At 44.1% G+C, this 19,624-nt stretch overlaps 1 protein-coding gene and 1 long non-coding RNA gene across 2 annotated transcripts in view; one reads left to right on the plus strand and one right to left on the minus strand.

Moving 5' to 3' along the window:
• LOC132460670 (abl interactor 2-like) overlaps positions 1-19,624 on the minus strand; it is a 48,492-nt gene that overhangs the window by 26,195 nt on the left and 2,673 nt on the right. Inside the window, 2 exon segments of the mRNA XM_060055499.1 lie at positions 9-185; positions 722-889. Of these exon segments, the coding sequence (XP_059911482.1) occupies positions 9-185; positions 722-889 (345 nt within the window).
• Positions 11,348-12,300, plus strand: LOC132461205 (uncharacterized). Its single transcript, XR_009526544.1, has 2 exons — positions 11,348-12,123; positions 12,161-12,300. It is a non-coding gene; the product is annotated as an uncharacterized LOC132461205 (long non-coding RNA).

Here is a 19,624-nt window from a genome sequence, read left to right on the forward strand (position 1 = left end):
CCCCCTACCTTGACGCCGTGACCCATGTCGTCCAGGGTGTTGTAGTCGATGGGCTTGCGGATGTAGCGCACCGGCCTCTCCGGGTTGGCGGGGGCGATGATCTTGTGCGTCCGCGCCGTGTTCTTATTGGTCGTCAGGATGCCGATCTCCCGCCGGGCGACCTTCTCCTTGTGGATGTCCACCGTCTAGGGGGAGGGGTCAAGGGTCGTGGGTCAGAGAGACCAATCGATCACATACTGACGAACCGAGTCTAAACACACACACCAGTGCCTGTCTGTCTGTCTGTCTGTCTAACCTGTATGTTGTGGTTGATGGAGCTCTCTACCTGCCTGTCTGTCTGCCTGTCTGTCTGTCTCTAACCTGGATGATGTGGTTGATAGAGCTCTCTACCTGCCTGTGTGTCTGCCTGTCTGTCTCTAACCTGTATGATGTGGTTGATGGAGCTCTCTACCTGCCTGTCTGTCTGTCTGCCTGGCTGTCTACCTGTATGATGTGGTTGATGGAGCTCTCTACCTGCCTGTCTGTCTGCCTGTCTGTCTCTCTACCTGTATGATGTGGTTGATGGAGCTCTACCTGCCTGTCAGTCTGCCTGCCTGTCTCTCTAACCTGTATGATGTGTTTGATGGAGCTCTCTACCTGCCTGTCTGTCTGTCTCTAACCTGTATGATGTGGTTGATGGAGCTGTCTACCTGCCTGTCTGTCTGCCTGGCTCTCTCTCTACCTGGGAGATGTGGTTGATTGAGCTCTCCATGCGGCGGAGTTGGGAGGCCTGGATGTCCAACATCTGCAGCACGTTGTTGGCCAGCGTGTTGATCAGGTAGGCCACGGAGGCCAGGCTTTGGGTAGCGTAGTTCTTAGTCTCCTCCAGCGCCCTGTGCTTATCTGGGGACTGCAGGGAGAGAGAGGAGGTCAGGACTACAAAGATGGACAACAGCAACGGAGAGAGGAGCTCAGGACTACAAAGATGGACGACAGCAACGGAGAGAGGAGCTCAGGACTACAAAGATGGACGACAGCAACGGAGAGGAGGTCAGGACTACAAAGATGGACGACAGTAACGGAGAGAGGAGGTCAGGACTACAAAGATGGACGACAGCAACGGAGAGAGAACGTCAGGACTACAAAGATGGACGACAGAGCAACGGAGAGAGGTCAGGACTACAAAGATGGACGACAGAGCAACGGAGAGAGGTCAGGACTACAAAGATGGATGACAGAGCAACGGAGAGAGGTCAGGACTACAAAGATGGACGACAGAGCAACGGAGAGATGACGTCAAGACGACAAAGATGGACGACAGCAACAGAGAGAGAACGTCAGCCTACAAAGATGGACGACACCAACGGAGAGATGCGGTCTGGGCCCGGTTTCCCGAAACCTTCTTAAAGCCTTCTTAACGCTACGTAATTCGTAACCTCTACTCAGTCCCTCCAGGATTTCGCGGCCTAAAATGCCTGATGCTGCGTGAGCTTTTCCAAAAAGTTGCGATGAAAGTTGCTGGGTTTTTAATGTTTTTGTTGTGATTAAAGTGCGAGAGGAAATGAAAGTTGCGATTTTTCTGACGTTAAATAATAAGTTATTACAGAAAAAAACATTAACTAAAATAACAAAAACACAGAGAAATGGTCCAATGAATAATAGATTCTTGATTCTTTCCGAGCTGGTAATTGACTTGGATGCAACAGCCTGTGTCATAATGCTCTGCCCCGTCGTCTGACTTCCTGCCTGCAGTTCTGTAGTTATGTTTCGCGGTGGCAAAATGCTTATCAATCAAAGATTTCCGCTTACGTTCCACCACAACATTGCATGCAATGCAAAATAATTTTCCCCCACTTTCATGTAGAATACCAGGATACTGCTTTTACAATTTACAATTAGGCCTAAAAAAATTGTTTATGTTTATGGTTCCTGTTGGTTGTCAGTTGAGGTCATGGGTAGGTAGGGAATTTATTTATTTTTTTTTCTATTTTTTTTCCAGCGGCAGCGAATGATAGGTAGGTTGTTTTCATTTAAAAACAAGAAAATTCGCTCATCCTTGTACAGAATGAAGAGGTGCTGTACCAAAACGTAATTATAGTTTGCATCATCATTTTTTTTTTTTTTAAAGCTCATAAAATAATTTGGGTTGCACATAAATTGACAGGGTCGGTCGGAAACCGGAACCAAACAATTTTTTTTTTTAGGCCTTAGGGCATTTAGCAGACGCTTTTATCCAAAGCGACTTACATTGTTTAGTACACACATTGACACACCGACGGCAGAGTCAACCATGCAAGGCGACAGCCAGCTCGTCAGGAGCAGTTAGGGTCAAGTTTCTTGCTCAGGGACACATCAACACTCAGCTAGGAGGAGCTGGGATAGGAATTTAAAGGTCCCATGACATGCTATTTTATGTATTCTTTAATATAGGTATTAGTGGGCAACTAACACAGTATTCAAAGACGTTCCCTAAATTCAGCCGTGGTGCAGAGTTACAGCCACTCCGAGCCAGTCGTACATTGAGCTTCCCCCAAATGCGCTGTTTCGGTGGGCGTGTCAAGGAGGAGGGTGGGGGTGTGGCCCTGAGCAGCTTGCAGCCACCATGCGCTCTGTTTACAGTGGATGTATCGCAATGGCGAGCCGCACACAGCCTTTTGCCGTGTTCTGTAAATATTCTAGAACACACGGGAGTCCTGGAGCTCTATATCTAAATATTATCATATAGCCTACACATATCTATATCATATAATATATATTATCACGGCCAAAAGCTGTGTGAGCCGATATTATGAATCTCAAACGACCGCGTTGGGTTCTCCGACGTTCCTGGTTCTTCAACGTCCACATCAATGTGAATACACACACTGTAACGTGGCGCTCACACTGAGCGCCACATGTGTGTGTGTGTGAATACACACACTGTAACGCAAGTGTTTCTTGTCGGTTCTTTGACGTGTCTTGTATTTCCACAACGAGACTGTCGTGGGGGTTATCTGAGCCATGGTTGAGAATGAATTGGGGGGGAGGAACTTTGGCTTTGACTCCCTCAAGAACATGAACCACGACATGGAGGAGAAAGGGATTGTTGGCGGCGAATGTCTCCCGCTTGAGCCCCGCTGAGGGACCACCGCCGGAGGCGGAGGTGCATAAGCGCTGCCCGGCAAAGATCCCTTTCTCCTCCTTGTCGTGGTTCATGTTCTTGAGGGAGTCAAAGCCAAAGTTCCTTCCCCCCAATTCATTCTCAACCTTGGCTGAGATAACCCCCAATACGAGTCTCGTTGTAGAAATACCAGAGACGAGAGTCCGACGTGTTATGAGCCATCACACCAACAGCAGAACGGTTATCCAAATAACAAGGAAGTGTACACTTGCGTTACAGTCCTGGAGCTCTATATCTAAATAATATCATATAATACATAGATATCTATATCATATAACATATTGTGTGCGCCTCCAGACGATATTATGAATCACAAACGACTTTGTCGGGTTCTGCGACGTCTCTGGTTCTTCCACTTTCACATCAACCTGAAGTCGACTGAACCGCGCGCTGCCTGCGGCCGGCTGCCCGCTGCCGGGCGATGGTGCCTCGCGGCAACCGGCGGCATGTCGCAGTTCATGTACTTCAGCGAGTCAAACCAAAGTTCCTTTCCCCCAATTCCTTCTAAACCATGGCTTATATAACCCCCACGACAGTCTCGTTGTGGAAATACAAGACACGTCAAAGAACCGACAAGAAACACTTGCGTTACAGTGTGTGTATTCACACACACACATGTGGCGCTCGCACGGTCGAGTCTCATTGGCGGGCCAACGTCTCTGGGCGGGCCAGGCAGAGTAAGGGGAGGAGCTGAGATTCCTCATGACGTCATGAGCACAGATTTCCAAATCAGCGCGCTTGATCCTCCGTTTTTTCAAAGGCGAGCAGAACAGCTAGTGCTCGTTTTACACCAAACGCAAGTTTTAGCCACTGGGGGACCATAGGCAGGCTAGGGGAACTCATATTTATGTTAGAAAACCTCATAAATTGAGATTTTCATGTCATGGGACCTTTAAGGGGTGAGGGAGGGCCTACCTTTAGACAGGCAGGCAGACAGAGAGAAAGAGCGAGGAATTGGGAGTTACAAGATTGTACAACGTTAATTACTTTTCAATATTCCATATTGAAACTGTGGAACAACCTTCCTGGTTGCCCAAAAGTAATATGTCTGTACAAACAAAGTGGATTTACAGATATTATCACATGTATACATAAATATTGTTCTCTCATAGATGTTGAATGCTATTAGTTACAAAATTATAGTAAAAATATTATGTGTCCAGAAACTATTGCTTTACCGATGGTTTTCAACTTATTGCTATGGATTTATTGATTCGTAGAGGATGAGGGCACTTAATGAGCGTGCGGGAACTGTAGTTATGAACTAGATATTGATAATTAAATCAAAATCAAACTAAATACCTCATATTATTGGAATGAAATATACAATATAATACTTCCAGCTATTGACTAGTGAAATGTGACAATTATACACCATTGGCTGAATAAGTAGCTGCCAAAACATTGTTATCATTTGAAACAGATGGATTTTTAAGGGAATATATTGACAGACAGACAGACAGACAGACAGACAGACAGACAGACAGACAGACAGACAGACAGACAGACAGACAGACAGACAGACAGACAGACAGACAGACAGACAGACAGACAGACAGACAGACAGACAGACAGACAGACAGACAGACAGACAGACAGACAGACAGACAGACAGACAGACAGACAGACAGACAGACAGACAGACAGACAGACAGACAGACAGACAGACAGACAGACAGACAGACAGACAGACAGACAGACAGACAGACAGACAGACAGACAGACAGACAGACAGACAGACAGACAGACAGACAGACAGACAGACAGACAGACAGACAGACAGACAGACAGACAGACAGACAGACAGACAGACAGACAGACAGACAGACAGACAGACAGACAGACAGACAGACAGACAGACAGACAGACAGACAGACAGACAGACAGACAGACAGACAGACAGACAGACAGACAGACAGACAGACAGACAGACAGACAGACAGACAGACAGACAGACAGACAGACAGACAGACAGACAGACAGACAGACAGACAGACAGACAGACAGACAGACAGACAGACAGACAGACAGACAGACAGACAGACAGACAGACAGACAGACAGACAGACAGACAGACAGACAGACAGACAGACAGACAGACAGACAGACAGACAGACAGACAGACAGACAGACAGACAGACAGACAGACAGACAGACAGACAGACAGACAGACAGACAGACAGACAGACAGACAGACAGACAGACAGACAGACAGACAGACAGACAGACAGACAGACAGACAGACAGACAGACAGACAGACAGACAGACAGACAGACAGACAGACAGACAGACAGACAGACAGACAGACAGACAGACAGACAGACAGACAGACAGACAGACAGACAGACAGACAGACAGACAGACAGACAGACAGACAGACAGACAGACAGACAGACAGACAGACAGACAGACAGACAGACAGACAGACAGACAGACAGACAGACAGACAGACAGACAGACAGACAGACAGACAGACAGACAGACAGACAGACAGACAGACAGACAGACAGACAGACAGACAGACAGACAGACAGACAGACAGACAGACAGACAGACAGACAGACAGACAGACAGACAGACAGACAGACAGACAGACAGACAGACAGACAGACAGACAGACAGACAGACAGACAGACAGACAGACAGACAGACAGACAGACAGACAGACAGACAGACAGACAGACAGACAGACAGACAGACAGACAGACAGACAGACAGACAGACAGACAGACAGACAGACAGACAGACAGACAGACAGACCGACCGACCGACCGACCGACCGACCGACCGACCGACCGACCGACCGACCGACCGACCGACCGACCGACCGACCGACCGACCGACCGACCGAGCAGGCTACCATTGCTTTATCAAAACGCCCAGGTCAAAAATGACACTTGTTGCCTTCAATAAGTGTGTGCTTGGAGAGAGATAGAGAGAACATATCTCTAGAGAGAGAGAGAGAGATAGAGAGTGAGATCTGTTTTATCCAGGTCAGAGATCATGCAGTCTTAACAAAAGACTGACCATTCATCCCCTACCGACTTGCAGGAGAGACAGAGAGTGAGTGAGTATAAAAGTGAGTGAGTGAGTGAGTATAAAAGTGAGTGAGTGAGTGAGTGAGTGAGTGAGTGTCAAAGTGAGTGAGTGAGTTTGTGAGTGTCAAAGTGAGTGAGTGAGAGAGAGAGAGGATGAGAGAGAGAGAGAGGGAGGGGGAGAGAAAGGGAGGGAGAGAGAGGGAGAGGGGGAGGGAGAGAAAGAGAGGGGGCGGGAGAGAGAGGATGTAACACTTTAGTTGAGCCCCCCTGTTGCTCACAAGCAATGGCGTTTGTTTCAAAAAAGGGCTCTCACTATAAAGACTGTGGAGGTATGAACAAAGGAAACGCACGTTTCCAAGACGCGCCGTCCCTTTAAATCGTACACCACGTGGTACATCCAATAACGCTGTAGAAACAAACTAGTTATGTTTGACCCAGATAGCACTGGCCAAACGCACTGCATTGGATCTCTATATGAAGTATGAGATTCCTGCAAGTTTGTCCCCACGGCGGGTTAGCGAGGCACTCAAGACAGATGGGTTAAAACTGCGTAAGTTTCCTCTACGGCTGCGTTATACACTAAACGAAATTGCACATTTGATTTTCATATGAACCGGGCTGAGAGGAATCAATCCCATTCTAACTCCAGGTCAAACAAAGGCCTAGCCTCCGGTTTAATATGCAACTAAGCTAGATTAACGTTAAAAACCTGACCTATCCTTCACCCCACCGTAAGAGTTTGGAACGTTTGTGGCCGGCAATAAATAATATCTTTTGTACTGGCTTAAAGCTAGGGTGGGTAATTTCTTTACTGTAATATTTGGCAAAACTGTCCTAATAGCCAGTCAGCTATATGTAGGTGAAGTGCTCTGAGAATATCTGCTCATAACATTGCTCTCCCCTGCCTCTGTGGGCCGCACCCAAAAATTGCCACCGCTCATGTACACTTTGACCAATCCGAGCGAGGCTCCGATTCTCCGTTCTTATTGGCTGTGGGACTGTCCGGTCACCTTGGCAACGACGTTGGTGCGTCCCTGCGTGAGCGTTCACGAGCCTAGCGGTCTGACAGTTTTGTACTACTACGGCGGACAACAAATGAATAGCCGTGTCTTCATCAACGGCCCATAAATTTCCCATTCCCCGGATACCATCAACTAACACCACTAAGACAGAGAAAAAAAGAGGAAAGACACTTGTTGAAAGGACAGCTACTAAAAGGGAGGCGGAGAGAGCTCGAAATAAAACCAGAGTAAACATCGGCGTGGCTTATGAGCGATGGAGAGAGTTACGTGACCGGAGAAACTTAAAATCGGACGCTGAGATGGCTATATTTCTTATAGACAGGTAAGGAATTGTGCTATCCCTCCATGGTATATTGCGATGAATATGTAAAGTGTCGGCTGGTATGGTTTTTTACTAAGCAAAGCCACGATAACCGTTACATTACGGTTCTGTAATGTAACCATTTCAATACGGTTCTGTAGGATGTCTTGCATCAGCCGATGGTTCTTTTCCCGGTCCGTTTTATAGGTTAGTTATGGTCACACCAACCCTGGCTGTCGGAATAACACAGAGATTGTGCTAACACGTGGCCTAGGCTTCAACTCAACTGTGGATAATGTCCGAGTCACGTTTGTATAAAAGCTACGTTGACACAACTGCCAAGATAAGCACTGCGAGGGAAGTCTAGCATATGATATTCCATGTATTGTTATAACGTTGTTGCAAGCTAGCAGCAGCCTAGCTCAGTTTCGCGATCGCTTTGAAGTGACGGTTTCCTTGTGTGTAATCTGGCTTTCTGTGTTATTTTAACAAATATATATATTTTTTCAGCACAGAACTGTACATACACAATGATGGACAACGACAGTAAAGAGATCATATCGATTGTCAATATTGATAAGAGGGAGACCTAGAAGAATTCTGTTATCATGGAGAAGGAGGTTTTGTTTTTGTTTTTTTGGTTTTTTTTCTTTTGTTCTTATGCTAACGAACTACAGTTGCAATTAGTTTGCTATCTTGCTTGGCTGATACAGCTACCTTTCTTAGGCCTACCAGCGCAATGGCAATGATTTTAAGATAACATACATGGTATGTCTGTGAGTAAGATGTTGATGCTATATATGTACTTATGTAGCAATCAGCACTAATGTTTAATTACCTCGGAATCGGACATGGTGTTTCGTCTTCCTATCAATGTAACTGAATTCACATGAACGCGCATAACTGACGTTCGGTGGGAGGAGCTACAGCAGGTAGCGTGGCAGGGACGGGCCAGAGAGTACGCGACGGAATCTCAACGGCTGTTTTCTCCAAAATCGCCCACCCTAGCTTTAACATCCGTACATTCACACAACACAAAAAACACAGGTATTATTTCTCCCACGCAGTACAAACATTAGATCTAGACGGGATCGGATACTGTCTATCTACAAACCCATATAAAATACACTCCTAGCCCTGTGCTTCGTGAGATAGTTATTTAATTTCAATTTGTTAGCGTATCCGAGGCCGTTTATCTAACCGGCTGTATGAATTTCAAACCAGACCGAGACCACACGTCCCCACAGCCTGACGGAGGCAGTACAAGCTATTCACCTAATGTTACTATTCTAACTATACAGAGTTCAGTCATTGACAACAGGTTCTGTTTACCTTTCTTGTGGGGCCTGTAAGTAGCTTGCACTGCTTCCCGACGACCTCGCGGTCGCTAGTCTCGGTCCGGAACTTCCCAAGAACGTCGAGGGTCACCAAATATGTTGCATATTCTTGAAGAAAGTTGTCCAATCCCGGGTTGCTTTTAACTGACTTCATTTATTATAAAGTAGGCATTGTTTCGGCATGGTAACTGAAGCTTAAGGGAGGGAACTTCAACTTGGTTGCACTACACCGTTGGTAGGATTGGTTAATTTTAATGCGCATGGCTGAAGCAATGCGCAAGGAGGGATGTAGTGTGAATATTAAATCAAGGTTGAAATCGGCTCAGAATAAGGAATGGGTCACTCAAAACAAAAATTTAAAATCCGTACAAGCACTAAATAGATAAATTATAATGCAAACATATTTGAAACGCATACAATTTTCAGGTCCAATGTTTCCAGAAGCAAGATGAGTACCGTGTATCACTCTGACACAGCTAACTTTGCACGTAATGCTTACGGTTAGATTCATGCTTACACTTACATTTCTAGGGTCCCATAATGGACTTCCATTAGAACAATTAAAAATAGAATTATAGGAAATATGTTTTTGAACAACTAACTGCTGTACATGAGTTTGTATTTCCACAATAGAAACAAAAGTTCCAGAACCAGATGCAGACACACCCGGAGCCTATAAACTACCTCCGCCGAGCAAGGAGTAACAGTCACATGAGGAAATCAAACAACGGCAGGATTTGAATCAATTCTATTTTGGTGGTCTACTATTAATAAAAATGTTGACTGGATAAATTACATATACTATAATCAACAACGGTTTGTTAATTTTACAGAAGAGGCAGTCAAAGGACTGTCCGAACAATTGGATGCCACCTCCCGGATGACCTATCAGAATAGGCTAGCTTTAGATATGTTATTAGCAGAACGAGGAGGGGTGTGCGGGATGATAGGGACAACATGTTGTACATTTATCCCCAATAACACAGCACCAGATGGGTCCGAGGCCAGGGCATTGGCTGGACTGCGATCCCTCAAGTTGGAGTTGGCCGAGAACTCCGGTATTGGTGACCCAATAGCTGGATGGATGGAGAACCTGTTTGGTAGGTGGAGAGGCATGATCCAGTCAGTACTCATCGCGGGAATAATGGCAGTAGCCGTGTTAGTTGTTGTCGGCTGCTGTTGTATTCCCTGCGCACGAGGGCTACTGAATCGGCTGATCACCACAGCAGTGGGCGCTACAGAAGTGCCAGGTGACATTCATGCTTACGTAGGAATCAGATATAATCAGTTGAACTTGAATGAGATACCACCTGAGGAACCCGAACCTATCCAGTTACAATATATAGAATCCAGGGTTTTTTCTAAACAAGGGAACAGGGGCGCTGCGCCCCGATACTCCCGGCGTGCGCCATCCTACCGAAATGCCGACTGAACCTGTCAGACTTGGATCTGTACTTACATGCTGCTGTACAACATACACTATTTCTCAAAACGATCTTTTCTCCGCGAAAATATCCCAACACCACCACCTGACAATGTGTCTGATCCTCAAATAACTTATAATTACTCCAAAAATATTCCGATCCGAATTGGAGTTTCCCAGACCGAGTCGACATGCTAACGTTAAAGTTATTAGCAGCTAGCTACTATGTATTTGAATGGGTTTTTGGTCTAGGCGCTAAGATGCTAAGCAAGTATACAAGACCATTCCAGTTCTCTCTGCACAAAGCTACGGGTACCCTGTTACCAGGGAACCCGTAGCAGGGAACTAAATGGCAGCTGCACGGCCGAATTAGCCCAATAAAAGTGTAGTAACCCAGAGAACCAGCTACAACATAGTTTTCATCCAAACGAGCCGTCTTTAGCGAACGGTGAATTGCATTGGCTTCTACGAGCAGTCGGCTTTCAGCCGCGAGCTTAGGGACCGTCTGCAAAGTGCAAAACTGAAAACGACAACAATAGTAACATTTCTATAGCGTCGCCATTATTGACTCTAGAGCCCCAAAACTTGTTCCATAGAGGCATGGCACAGGAGGTCTACCATGACTAACGCTACCCTGAACCACCTCCTCAGGATCAGTATTGAGGGGCCTGCAATTGATCAATTTGATTTTGACAAGGCAGTGAGCCGTTGGGGCAGTCTCAGGAACAGACGGCTGCTGTTGTGATTTGTCCTACTTAATAAAAGTTTTGCCAATATTTTTGAAATTTGTCGTGTTTATTTACAGGGTAAAGAAAGTCTACCAAAAGTTGATAGTATTTTAGTTTTTCAGGATGACCACAAGAGCTAGAATTTCTCTCTTAAGATAGCCTCTGAATGTACCATTTAATCATTATTTTTTCAAAGGCTTCGCGCCGTGGAAGGGGGAGACCCCCCTTCCACACCATCCCCCGCCTCGGCCGCGTTGCTCCCTCGGCTTTGCGCAGGGGTCTGCTCCCTGCTACTTTTTTTTTCTAGAAAAACCCCTGGAATAAAACGGCACCATTTGTAGCACCTGTGTCTAAGATAGGGCTTTGACTTCGAACTTCATGATTCGAATATAATTCGAATATCAAAAAAATAAATCGAAATTCTAACGAATATTAGGCAGCCCTTAATATTCAAACCTGTTATGGGCAGGCCAAGAGGGAGAGACGTCGGAGAACCCATGCAGTCTATTCATAATATTGTAATGACCACAGAAGAGGCAGTGAATGAAGTATTGATTAGACAGCGATTTATTAGAAACATAATAAACCGTTGGAACACGCAAGACCGGTAACCATAGCAACGCCTGTAAACAAACCTCGCAAAGCCCAATTCAGGGCTGAATCCGAATACTCATACTTATAGTATGCATTTTGTAGTACGCCACAAATATAGCGCGTCCGAATGCTCAGTGTGCATTGTGTAGTACGGAAAACGTTTCCGAATGCGTACTACCGCCACAGTATACAACGGTAGGTCACTACGTTACCAGACTACGAGTCTGGTAACGGACGAAGAAGAGATGGCTGACCCGACACTACCAACAGCGGCTTAGAAAGACGTCATAGAAAGCGGCGAAAAAAAGACATTAAAAAGAGTAAAAAAGTAAAGTAAGTAATTAAGTAAAAAGAGACATCTTTAATTTAATAGCAACGATGACAAGACGGAAAACAGGTCAAGGTAATTTTGCCGGCATCTGAGGGGAGACACGTCATCTCCAAACATCCGGTGGAGTTACGGCGGTGTTCGGAAGAGTTCAGAGGCGTTCTACGCATAGCTGTAGACCGTTCTAGGCGTTCTACGCATAGCTGTAGACCGTACTACACTGTCAAGTGTAGTACGGTCAAGTAGTAGACACTGAACATAAATAGTATGTACTAAGTATTCGGATTCAGCCCAGGTATTACTGAAGGCATTTAATGGTCAAAATATTATTAATAAATATTCGAATATATTCGAATACTAATATTAATAAACAAACGAACTTCGAATATGATTTTTGGCCAAAAGTCAAAGCCCTAGTCTAAGATAATCAATATCCTGGATTTACTTGAATAATTAATTATTGAACCACCAAGACGAGTTGTGTTTGTTATTATATAGTATTGTTTGGTTGCGAGTGCAACCCGTTATTCCTGAATCGCTGCATTGATAATGGTACTGTTGATCTTCTTTGAGACGGTTGTTTTACAGGCCACCTGTTGCTGACACGACGACGGAGAACCTGTTTGGAGGCTCCCATGATGTAGGAGTAACCTCTCTGAGATGAGCCCTTGACAAGGAGGGACGAGTCTTGGGTTCATGAATTACAGGCCCGACGGCGACAGAAAAAATAATTACTACGATAATAACATCGCCCAAAACCACCCACATGAACCAACGCACCAATACGCGAAGATCACCTGAACCCTCCAAATCCATGCTAGCCTATCAATCATTTTGAAATTTTAAAATTGTATTATGACTACCAATTTTTACTTTACTTTTGCACATGTTGAAAATTGTATGACCTTGTAGCACATGACCAAAAGTATTAGCTCAGGATTTCTATGGATAGTTTTGTTTGTGTGCTGTTTGGCCATGTGATTGTATGATAACAAGATTTATGTTCATTGTTGTATTGTTAAACAATGACCTGTATTTCCAATGAGACCCACAATGTGAATACCGTTTCAGTATTATGAGCGCGTAGTGGTTTTTCTCTATTCGAGAGTTGTTCCCACACGGTTGATGGTGTTGATGATTTGTCCTACTTTGACTATGTTTTCGGTATGGTAAATGGTGTTTATGATTTAAAATATTATTGTATGGTCATCTGAGATGACCAAGGAGGGATTGTTACGTATTTTAAGAATCTAAGCTACCCACACATAGACCCAATGAAGCAGGACCAAACATATAAGCCGTAAATACCATACATAGCCACAAGGGGAGCAAGACCTTACTGAAGGCTGTAATAAATACTTTAGCCACAGAAGGCAGCACCACAGACCAGGCGAGAAAGCCGAGGGTTACCTCACATCGGCTCCCCCCACTACTTCCGGACCGCGCTGTTCAGACCATAAAAGCCTACAGATCGAGCATTGTCTTCAGAATTCTTCCGGCAGCTATTTGGACAGGGTTAGGTCTATTGATCAGCTAGGAGAATACTCGCACGTGCTAAGATACATCTTCAATCTCTCTTTGCTTCAGAGTATCAGTTTACCATACCGAAAATACTTTATACAAATAAAGTCTCTTTAAAGCTATTCCTTTGGATTCGATCACTTTCCTTGAAGAACTACGTAATAGATTGAACTAGCAACCTTTCGGTTATAAGACAACTGCTTTACCTTCAACGTTCAACGTCCAACGTTTCAAGGCTGAAACGTTGGACGCTCACATGCTGCATGAATGCTTGAATCACTTGAAGTAGTAAACACGGAAGTAAGGCGGAAGGTTGTTTGTCGACGTCAGTACAAGACGACGCCACGGATTGGTCAAATTTGCGGGAAAGTTGCAGTGGTTGGTTAAAATTGCGACACCACACTCAATTCGCAGTGTTTGGTTGATATTGCGTTGAAGTTGCAAATCATAACATCGCGAAATCCTGGAGGGCCTGCAAAATGTATATATATATTTTTTTCTCTTTATAAATGTTAGAATGGTTGTTAAGTTAGTCTCTTAGTGCTTGCTGCAAGTTCACTTTAGTCCATCAATGAAATGGGCAGCCATTGTTGTGACGTGATCTGGGAGGACTCGGGTTGCTTTACTTCTTCACGAAACTGAGCGAAAACTCAGACCCAACCGAGTGTGCCAAGTACTTTCCTCCGAGCTTAAGGTCCGAACCTTCGAAACCTCCGGAAACTGAGCGTTTTGAAGGCGGCCTTAGTCCCAAGAGACTTGCAGGAACTGGAAGTAAGGCATAAATAGATTGTGCAAATACGAGAGGAAGGCTCTGGAGTGAGAGGTTACAGCGTTTAGGTTTATTAGGAGAGGAGTCAGTGAAGGTTTCAGCCTTCAGGTTTATTAAGAGAGGAGTCAGTGAAGGTTTCAGCCTTCAGGTTTATTAAGAGAGGAGTCAGTGAAGGTTTCAGCCTTCAGGTTTATTAAGAGAGGAGTCAGTGAAGGTTTCAGCGTTTAGGTTTATTAGGCCTAAAAAAATGTTTTGTTTGGTTCCGGTTTCCGACCGACCCTGTCAATTTATGTGCGACCCAAATTATTTTATGAGCTTTATAAAAAAAAATATATATATATTTTTTTTTTTTTTTGGATGCAAACTATACCGTATTGGTCCGAATATAAGACGACCCTGATTATAAGACGACCCCCGTTTTTCAACACAAACATTTAGAAAAAAAGATTTGCAGACCACATTTGCAGAACAAAGAACTTCATTTTTTTTTCTTAATAACAATATTAAAAACACAGTGAATTAAACACTTGTTATATTAATGACAATAATAATAATGCCAGTAAAGGCTACGCCACTTTCAAGGCAAAATATGTACAGTATGATTCAAAATGAATATCAAGCAATAATCAAGCAACATTGTGAATATTTTTAAATAACAGAGAAAATACAGGCCACATATTTAACTAAACTTAACTAAAATTCGCCAAATTTCTCCTCCGATGTCTCTCTATCCCTCACACACGTCCTCTGCCCCGCTGTGTTCGCTCTCGCTGTCATCGCTCCCCAGCTGCTCCGCTTCCAGCGGCTCCTCCCAAAGCGCGTTTTCTCTGACGTATTCAAAAACTCTCCGGTCAACCTCACTGAAACGACCCATTTGAGGACCACGGTAGGATTTGCGCTGACTGTTGGCATCTTTGAGACGTTGTTTAGGCGCTCGCCATCTTCTTACGTTACACTCCGTGACCCCGAACTTCTTGGCAGCTTGGCAGTTGTTACTTGACTCTGCCTTATTGACAACCATTATTTAAACATTGGCATCATAGCTCCTCCGCTGTTGTTGATTGACCTGACCCACTTTTGAGCCACTTGTCTCTAAATGCCTGTCTTTAAACACCGGTAACGGTCTGGTTGTTAAAGTGTAATTCCGGCGCAAATTGAACCCAGGATCTTTGTTTTGGCATTAAAACCCATCAAATAAGCCTCCCAGATACCTTTTTCATTGAAAATCGAGTATTATAGTTTGCCGGGCGCAATGTTTGGCGTCCATGTTGTTGACTTGGGGCATAGTGTTTCGCTTCTAAATCCGCATTTTTGAACCACTAAATAGCACCAAACCTCTGCAGTAGCATGACTAGGGTCCCTACACATAAAACGAAGCACAAACAACTTAGTTTGCAAACCCAGAGTTTATTTAAAAAGACAGTTTAACAAGCATTACCGGGAGGTCCGTGTTTACAGGAAGTCCACACAAGTCGATTGCCGAATGCGCCGGAGTTCAGTTCAAGGAGGAAAGTTTTGGAATTTATAATTTATATAATATATATTTATAAATAATATATAGCAAGTGTTGACACGTAAATTAAAGGAATTGCATATGTAAGTTACAGTTACAAAATAATTGTTCGCTACAATCAAGCATGGCACGTTGTTGACGGAAGACGCACTGCACACGTGATTGACGCATAGAGTGAAGGACAGCTCAAGCACCGGAGAAGACGACCCATCCACAGCTTGAAGTCAAGAGAGAGATGGTTCGTGTTTGCGTCAAGAAACAAAGTTATAAGCCCTAACTTCATTCGAGGAAGTTAAAGATTATCTTGTGAGTTGTCCAGGTAGGTTAAAGCTAGGGTGGGCGATTTTGGAGAAAACAGCCGTTGAGATTCCGTCGCGTGCTCTCTGGCCCGTCCCTGCCACGCTACCTGCTGTAGCTCCTCCCACCGAACGTCAGTTATGCGCGTTCATGTGAATTCAGTTACATTGATAGGAAGACGAAACACCATGTCCGATTCCGAGGTAATTAAACATTAGTGCTGATTGCTACATAAGTACATATATAGCATCAACATCTTACTCACAGACATACCATGTATGTTATCTTAAAATCATTGCCATTGCGCTGGTAGGCCTAAGAAAGGTAGCTGTATCAGCCAAGCAAGATAGCAAACTAATTGCAACTGTAGTTCGTTAGCATAAGAACAAAAGCAAAAAAAAACAAAAAAACAAAACAAAACCTCCTTCTCCATGATAACAGAATTCTTCTAGGTCTCCCTCTTATCAATATTGACAATCGATATGATCTCTTTACTGTCGTTGTCCATCATTGTGTATGTACAGTACTGTGCTGAAAAAATATATATATTTGTTAAAATAACACAGAAAGCCAGATTACACACAAGGAAACCGTCACTTCAAAGCGATCGCGAAACTGAGCTAGGCTGCTGCTAGCTTGCAACAACGTTATAACAATACATGGAATATCATATGCTAGACTTCCCTCGCAGTGCTTATCTTGGCAGTTGTGTCAACGTAGCTTTTATACAAACGTGACTCGGACATTATCCACAGTTGAGTTGAAGCCTAGGCCACGTGTTAGCACAATCTCTGTGTTATTCCGACAGCCAGGGTTGGTGTGACCATAACTAACCTATAAAACGGACCGGGAAAAGAACCATCGGCTGATGCAAGACATCCTACAGAACCGTATTGAAATGGTTACATTACAGAACCGTAATGTAACGGTTATCGTGGCTTTGCTTAGTAAAAAACCATACCAGCCGACACTTTACATATTCATCGCAATATACCATGGAGGGATAGCACAATTCCTTACCTGTCTATAAGAAATATAGCCATCTCAGGGTCCGATTTTAAGTTTCTCCGGTCACGTAACTCTCTCCATCGCTCATAAGCCACGCCGATGTTTACCCTGGTTTTATTTCGAGCTCTCTCCGCCTCCCTTTTAGTAGCTGTCCTTTCAACAAGTGTCTTTCCTCTTTTTTTCTCTGTCTTAGTGGTGTTAGTTGATGGTATCCGGGGAATGGGAAATGTATGGGCCGTTGATGAAGACACGGCTATTCATTTGTTGTCCGCCGTAGTAGTACAAAACTGTCAGACCGCTAGGCTCGTGAACGCTCACGCAGGGACGCACCAACGTCGTTGCCAAGGTGACCGGACAGTCCCGCAGCCAATAAGAACGGAGAATCTGAGCCTCGCTCTGATTGGTCAAAGTGTACATGAGCGGTGGCAATTTTTGGGTGCGGCCCACAGAGGCAGGGGAGAGCAAAGTTATGAGCAGATATTCTCAGAGCACTTCACCTACATATAGCTGACTGGCTATTAGGACAGTTTTGCCAAATATTACAGTAAAGAAATTACCCACCCTAGCTTTAACCTCGATTTATTGTGTATGAGGATTTGTGGTGGGAATTTACGGACCACGTCAATCGTTTTCTGCGTCAACCGGGTAGAATAAAGTCAAAAGTACGTTTAACAATTGCGGTCATATTTGTGTAAAAAAGGTACAAGACCATACAACAAACAATAAAACAAACGTTGCAAGGAGAACTCCATTGCATTGGCTAAAGCCAGGAATTCACATTGCCAAGACAGCATTGCCCCCCAATACTACCTTACCATTTGGTTAATAAAATGGTAATCTATCAGTGGAAGCTGATAATGGACTCCTTGCAACGTTTGTTTTATTGTTTGTTGTATGGTCTTGTACCGTTTTTACACAAATATGACCGCAATTGTTAAACGTTCTGATGACTTTATTCTACCCGGTTGACGCAGAAAACGATTGACGTGGTCCGTAAATTCCCACCACAAATCCTTATCCACAATAAATCGAGGTTAACCTACCTGGACAACTCACAAGATCATCTTTCACTTCCTCGAATGAAGTTAGGGCTTATAACTTTGTTTCTTGACGCAAACACGAACCATCTCTCTCTTGACTTCAAGCTGTGGATGGGTCGTCTTCTCCGGTGCTTGAGCTGTCCTTCACTCTATGCGTCAATCACGTGTGCAGTGCGTCTTCCGTCAATAACTTGCCATGCTTGATTGTAGCGAACAATTATTTTGTAACTGTAACTTACATATGCAATTCCTTTAATTTACGTGTCAACAATTGCTATATATTATTTATAAATATATATTATATAAATTATAAATTCCAAAACTTTCCTCCTTGAACTGAACTCCGGCGCATTCGGCAATTGACTTGTGTGGACTTCCTGTAAACACGGACCTCCCGGTAATGCTTGTTAAACTGTCTTTTTAAATAAACTCCGGGTTTGCAAACTAAGTTGTTTGTGCTTCGTTTTATGTGTAGGGACCCTAGTCATGCTACTGCAGAGGTTTGGTGCTATTTAGTGGTTCAAAAATGCGGATTTAGAAGCGAAACACTATGCCCCAAGTCAACAACATGGACGCCAAACATTGCGCCCGGCAAACTATAATACTCGATTTTCAATGAAAAAGGTATCTGGGAGGCTTATTTGATGGGTTTTAATGCCAAAACAAAGATCCTGGGTTCAATTTGCGCTGGAATTACACTTTAAGGACGCTGGACTACTTCTTCCCGGAACCAATTCCTGGCGCCACCTGCGGCCGCGAATGTGTATTGACATTTAAATGTAGAGGCGAAGAAGAGAAACTGCGCTCTGAATACTAGACCCCGAATATAAGACGACCCGACTTTTTCGGACCTATTTCAAGGGGAAAAAAGGCCGTCTTATATTCGGACCAATACGGTAATTACGTTTGGTACAGCACCTCTTCATTCTGTACAAGGATGAGCGAATTTTCTCGTTTTTAAATGAAAACAACCTACCTATCATTCGCTGCCGCTGGAAAAAAATAAAAAAATAAAAAAATAAAATTCCCTACCTACCCATGACCTCAACTGACAACCAACAGGAACCAAACTTTTTTTTTTTTAGGCCTTAGGAGAGGAGTCAGTGAAGGTTACAGCCTTTAGGTTTATTAGGAGAGGAGTCAGTGAAGGTTTAGCATTTAGGTTTATTAAGAGAGTAGTCAGTGAAGGTTTAGCGTTAAGGTTTATAAAGAGAGGAGTCAGTGAAGGTTTAGCGTTTAGGTTTATTAGGAGAGGAGTCAGTGAAGGTTTAGCGTCTAGGTTTATTAGGAGAGGAGTCAGTGAAGGTTACAGCCTTTAGGTTTATTAGGAGAGGAGTCAGTGAAGGTTTCAGCGTTTAGGTTTATTAGGAGAGGAGTCAGTGAAGGTTTCAGCGTTTAGGTTTATTAGGAGAGGAGTCAGTGAAGGTTTAGCGTTTAGGTTTATTAGGAGAGGAGTCAGTGAAGGTTTAGCGTTTAGGTTTATTAGGAGAGGAGTCAGTGAAGGTTTCAGCGTTTAGGTTTATTAGGAGAGGAGTCAGTGAAGGTTTAGCGTTTAGGTTTATTAG

This window comes from Gadus macrocephalus, chromosome 7, assembly GCF_031168955.1.
Source record: "Gadus macrocephalus chromosome 7, ASM3116895v1".
In the NCBI taxonomy this organism is placed as follows: domain Eukaryota; kingdom Metazoa; phylum Chordata; class Actinopteri; order Gadiformes; family Gadidae; genus Gadus; species Gadus macrocephalus.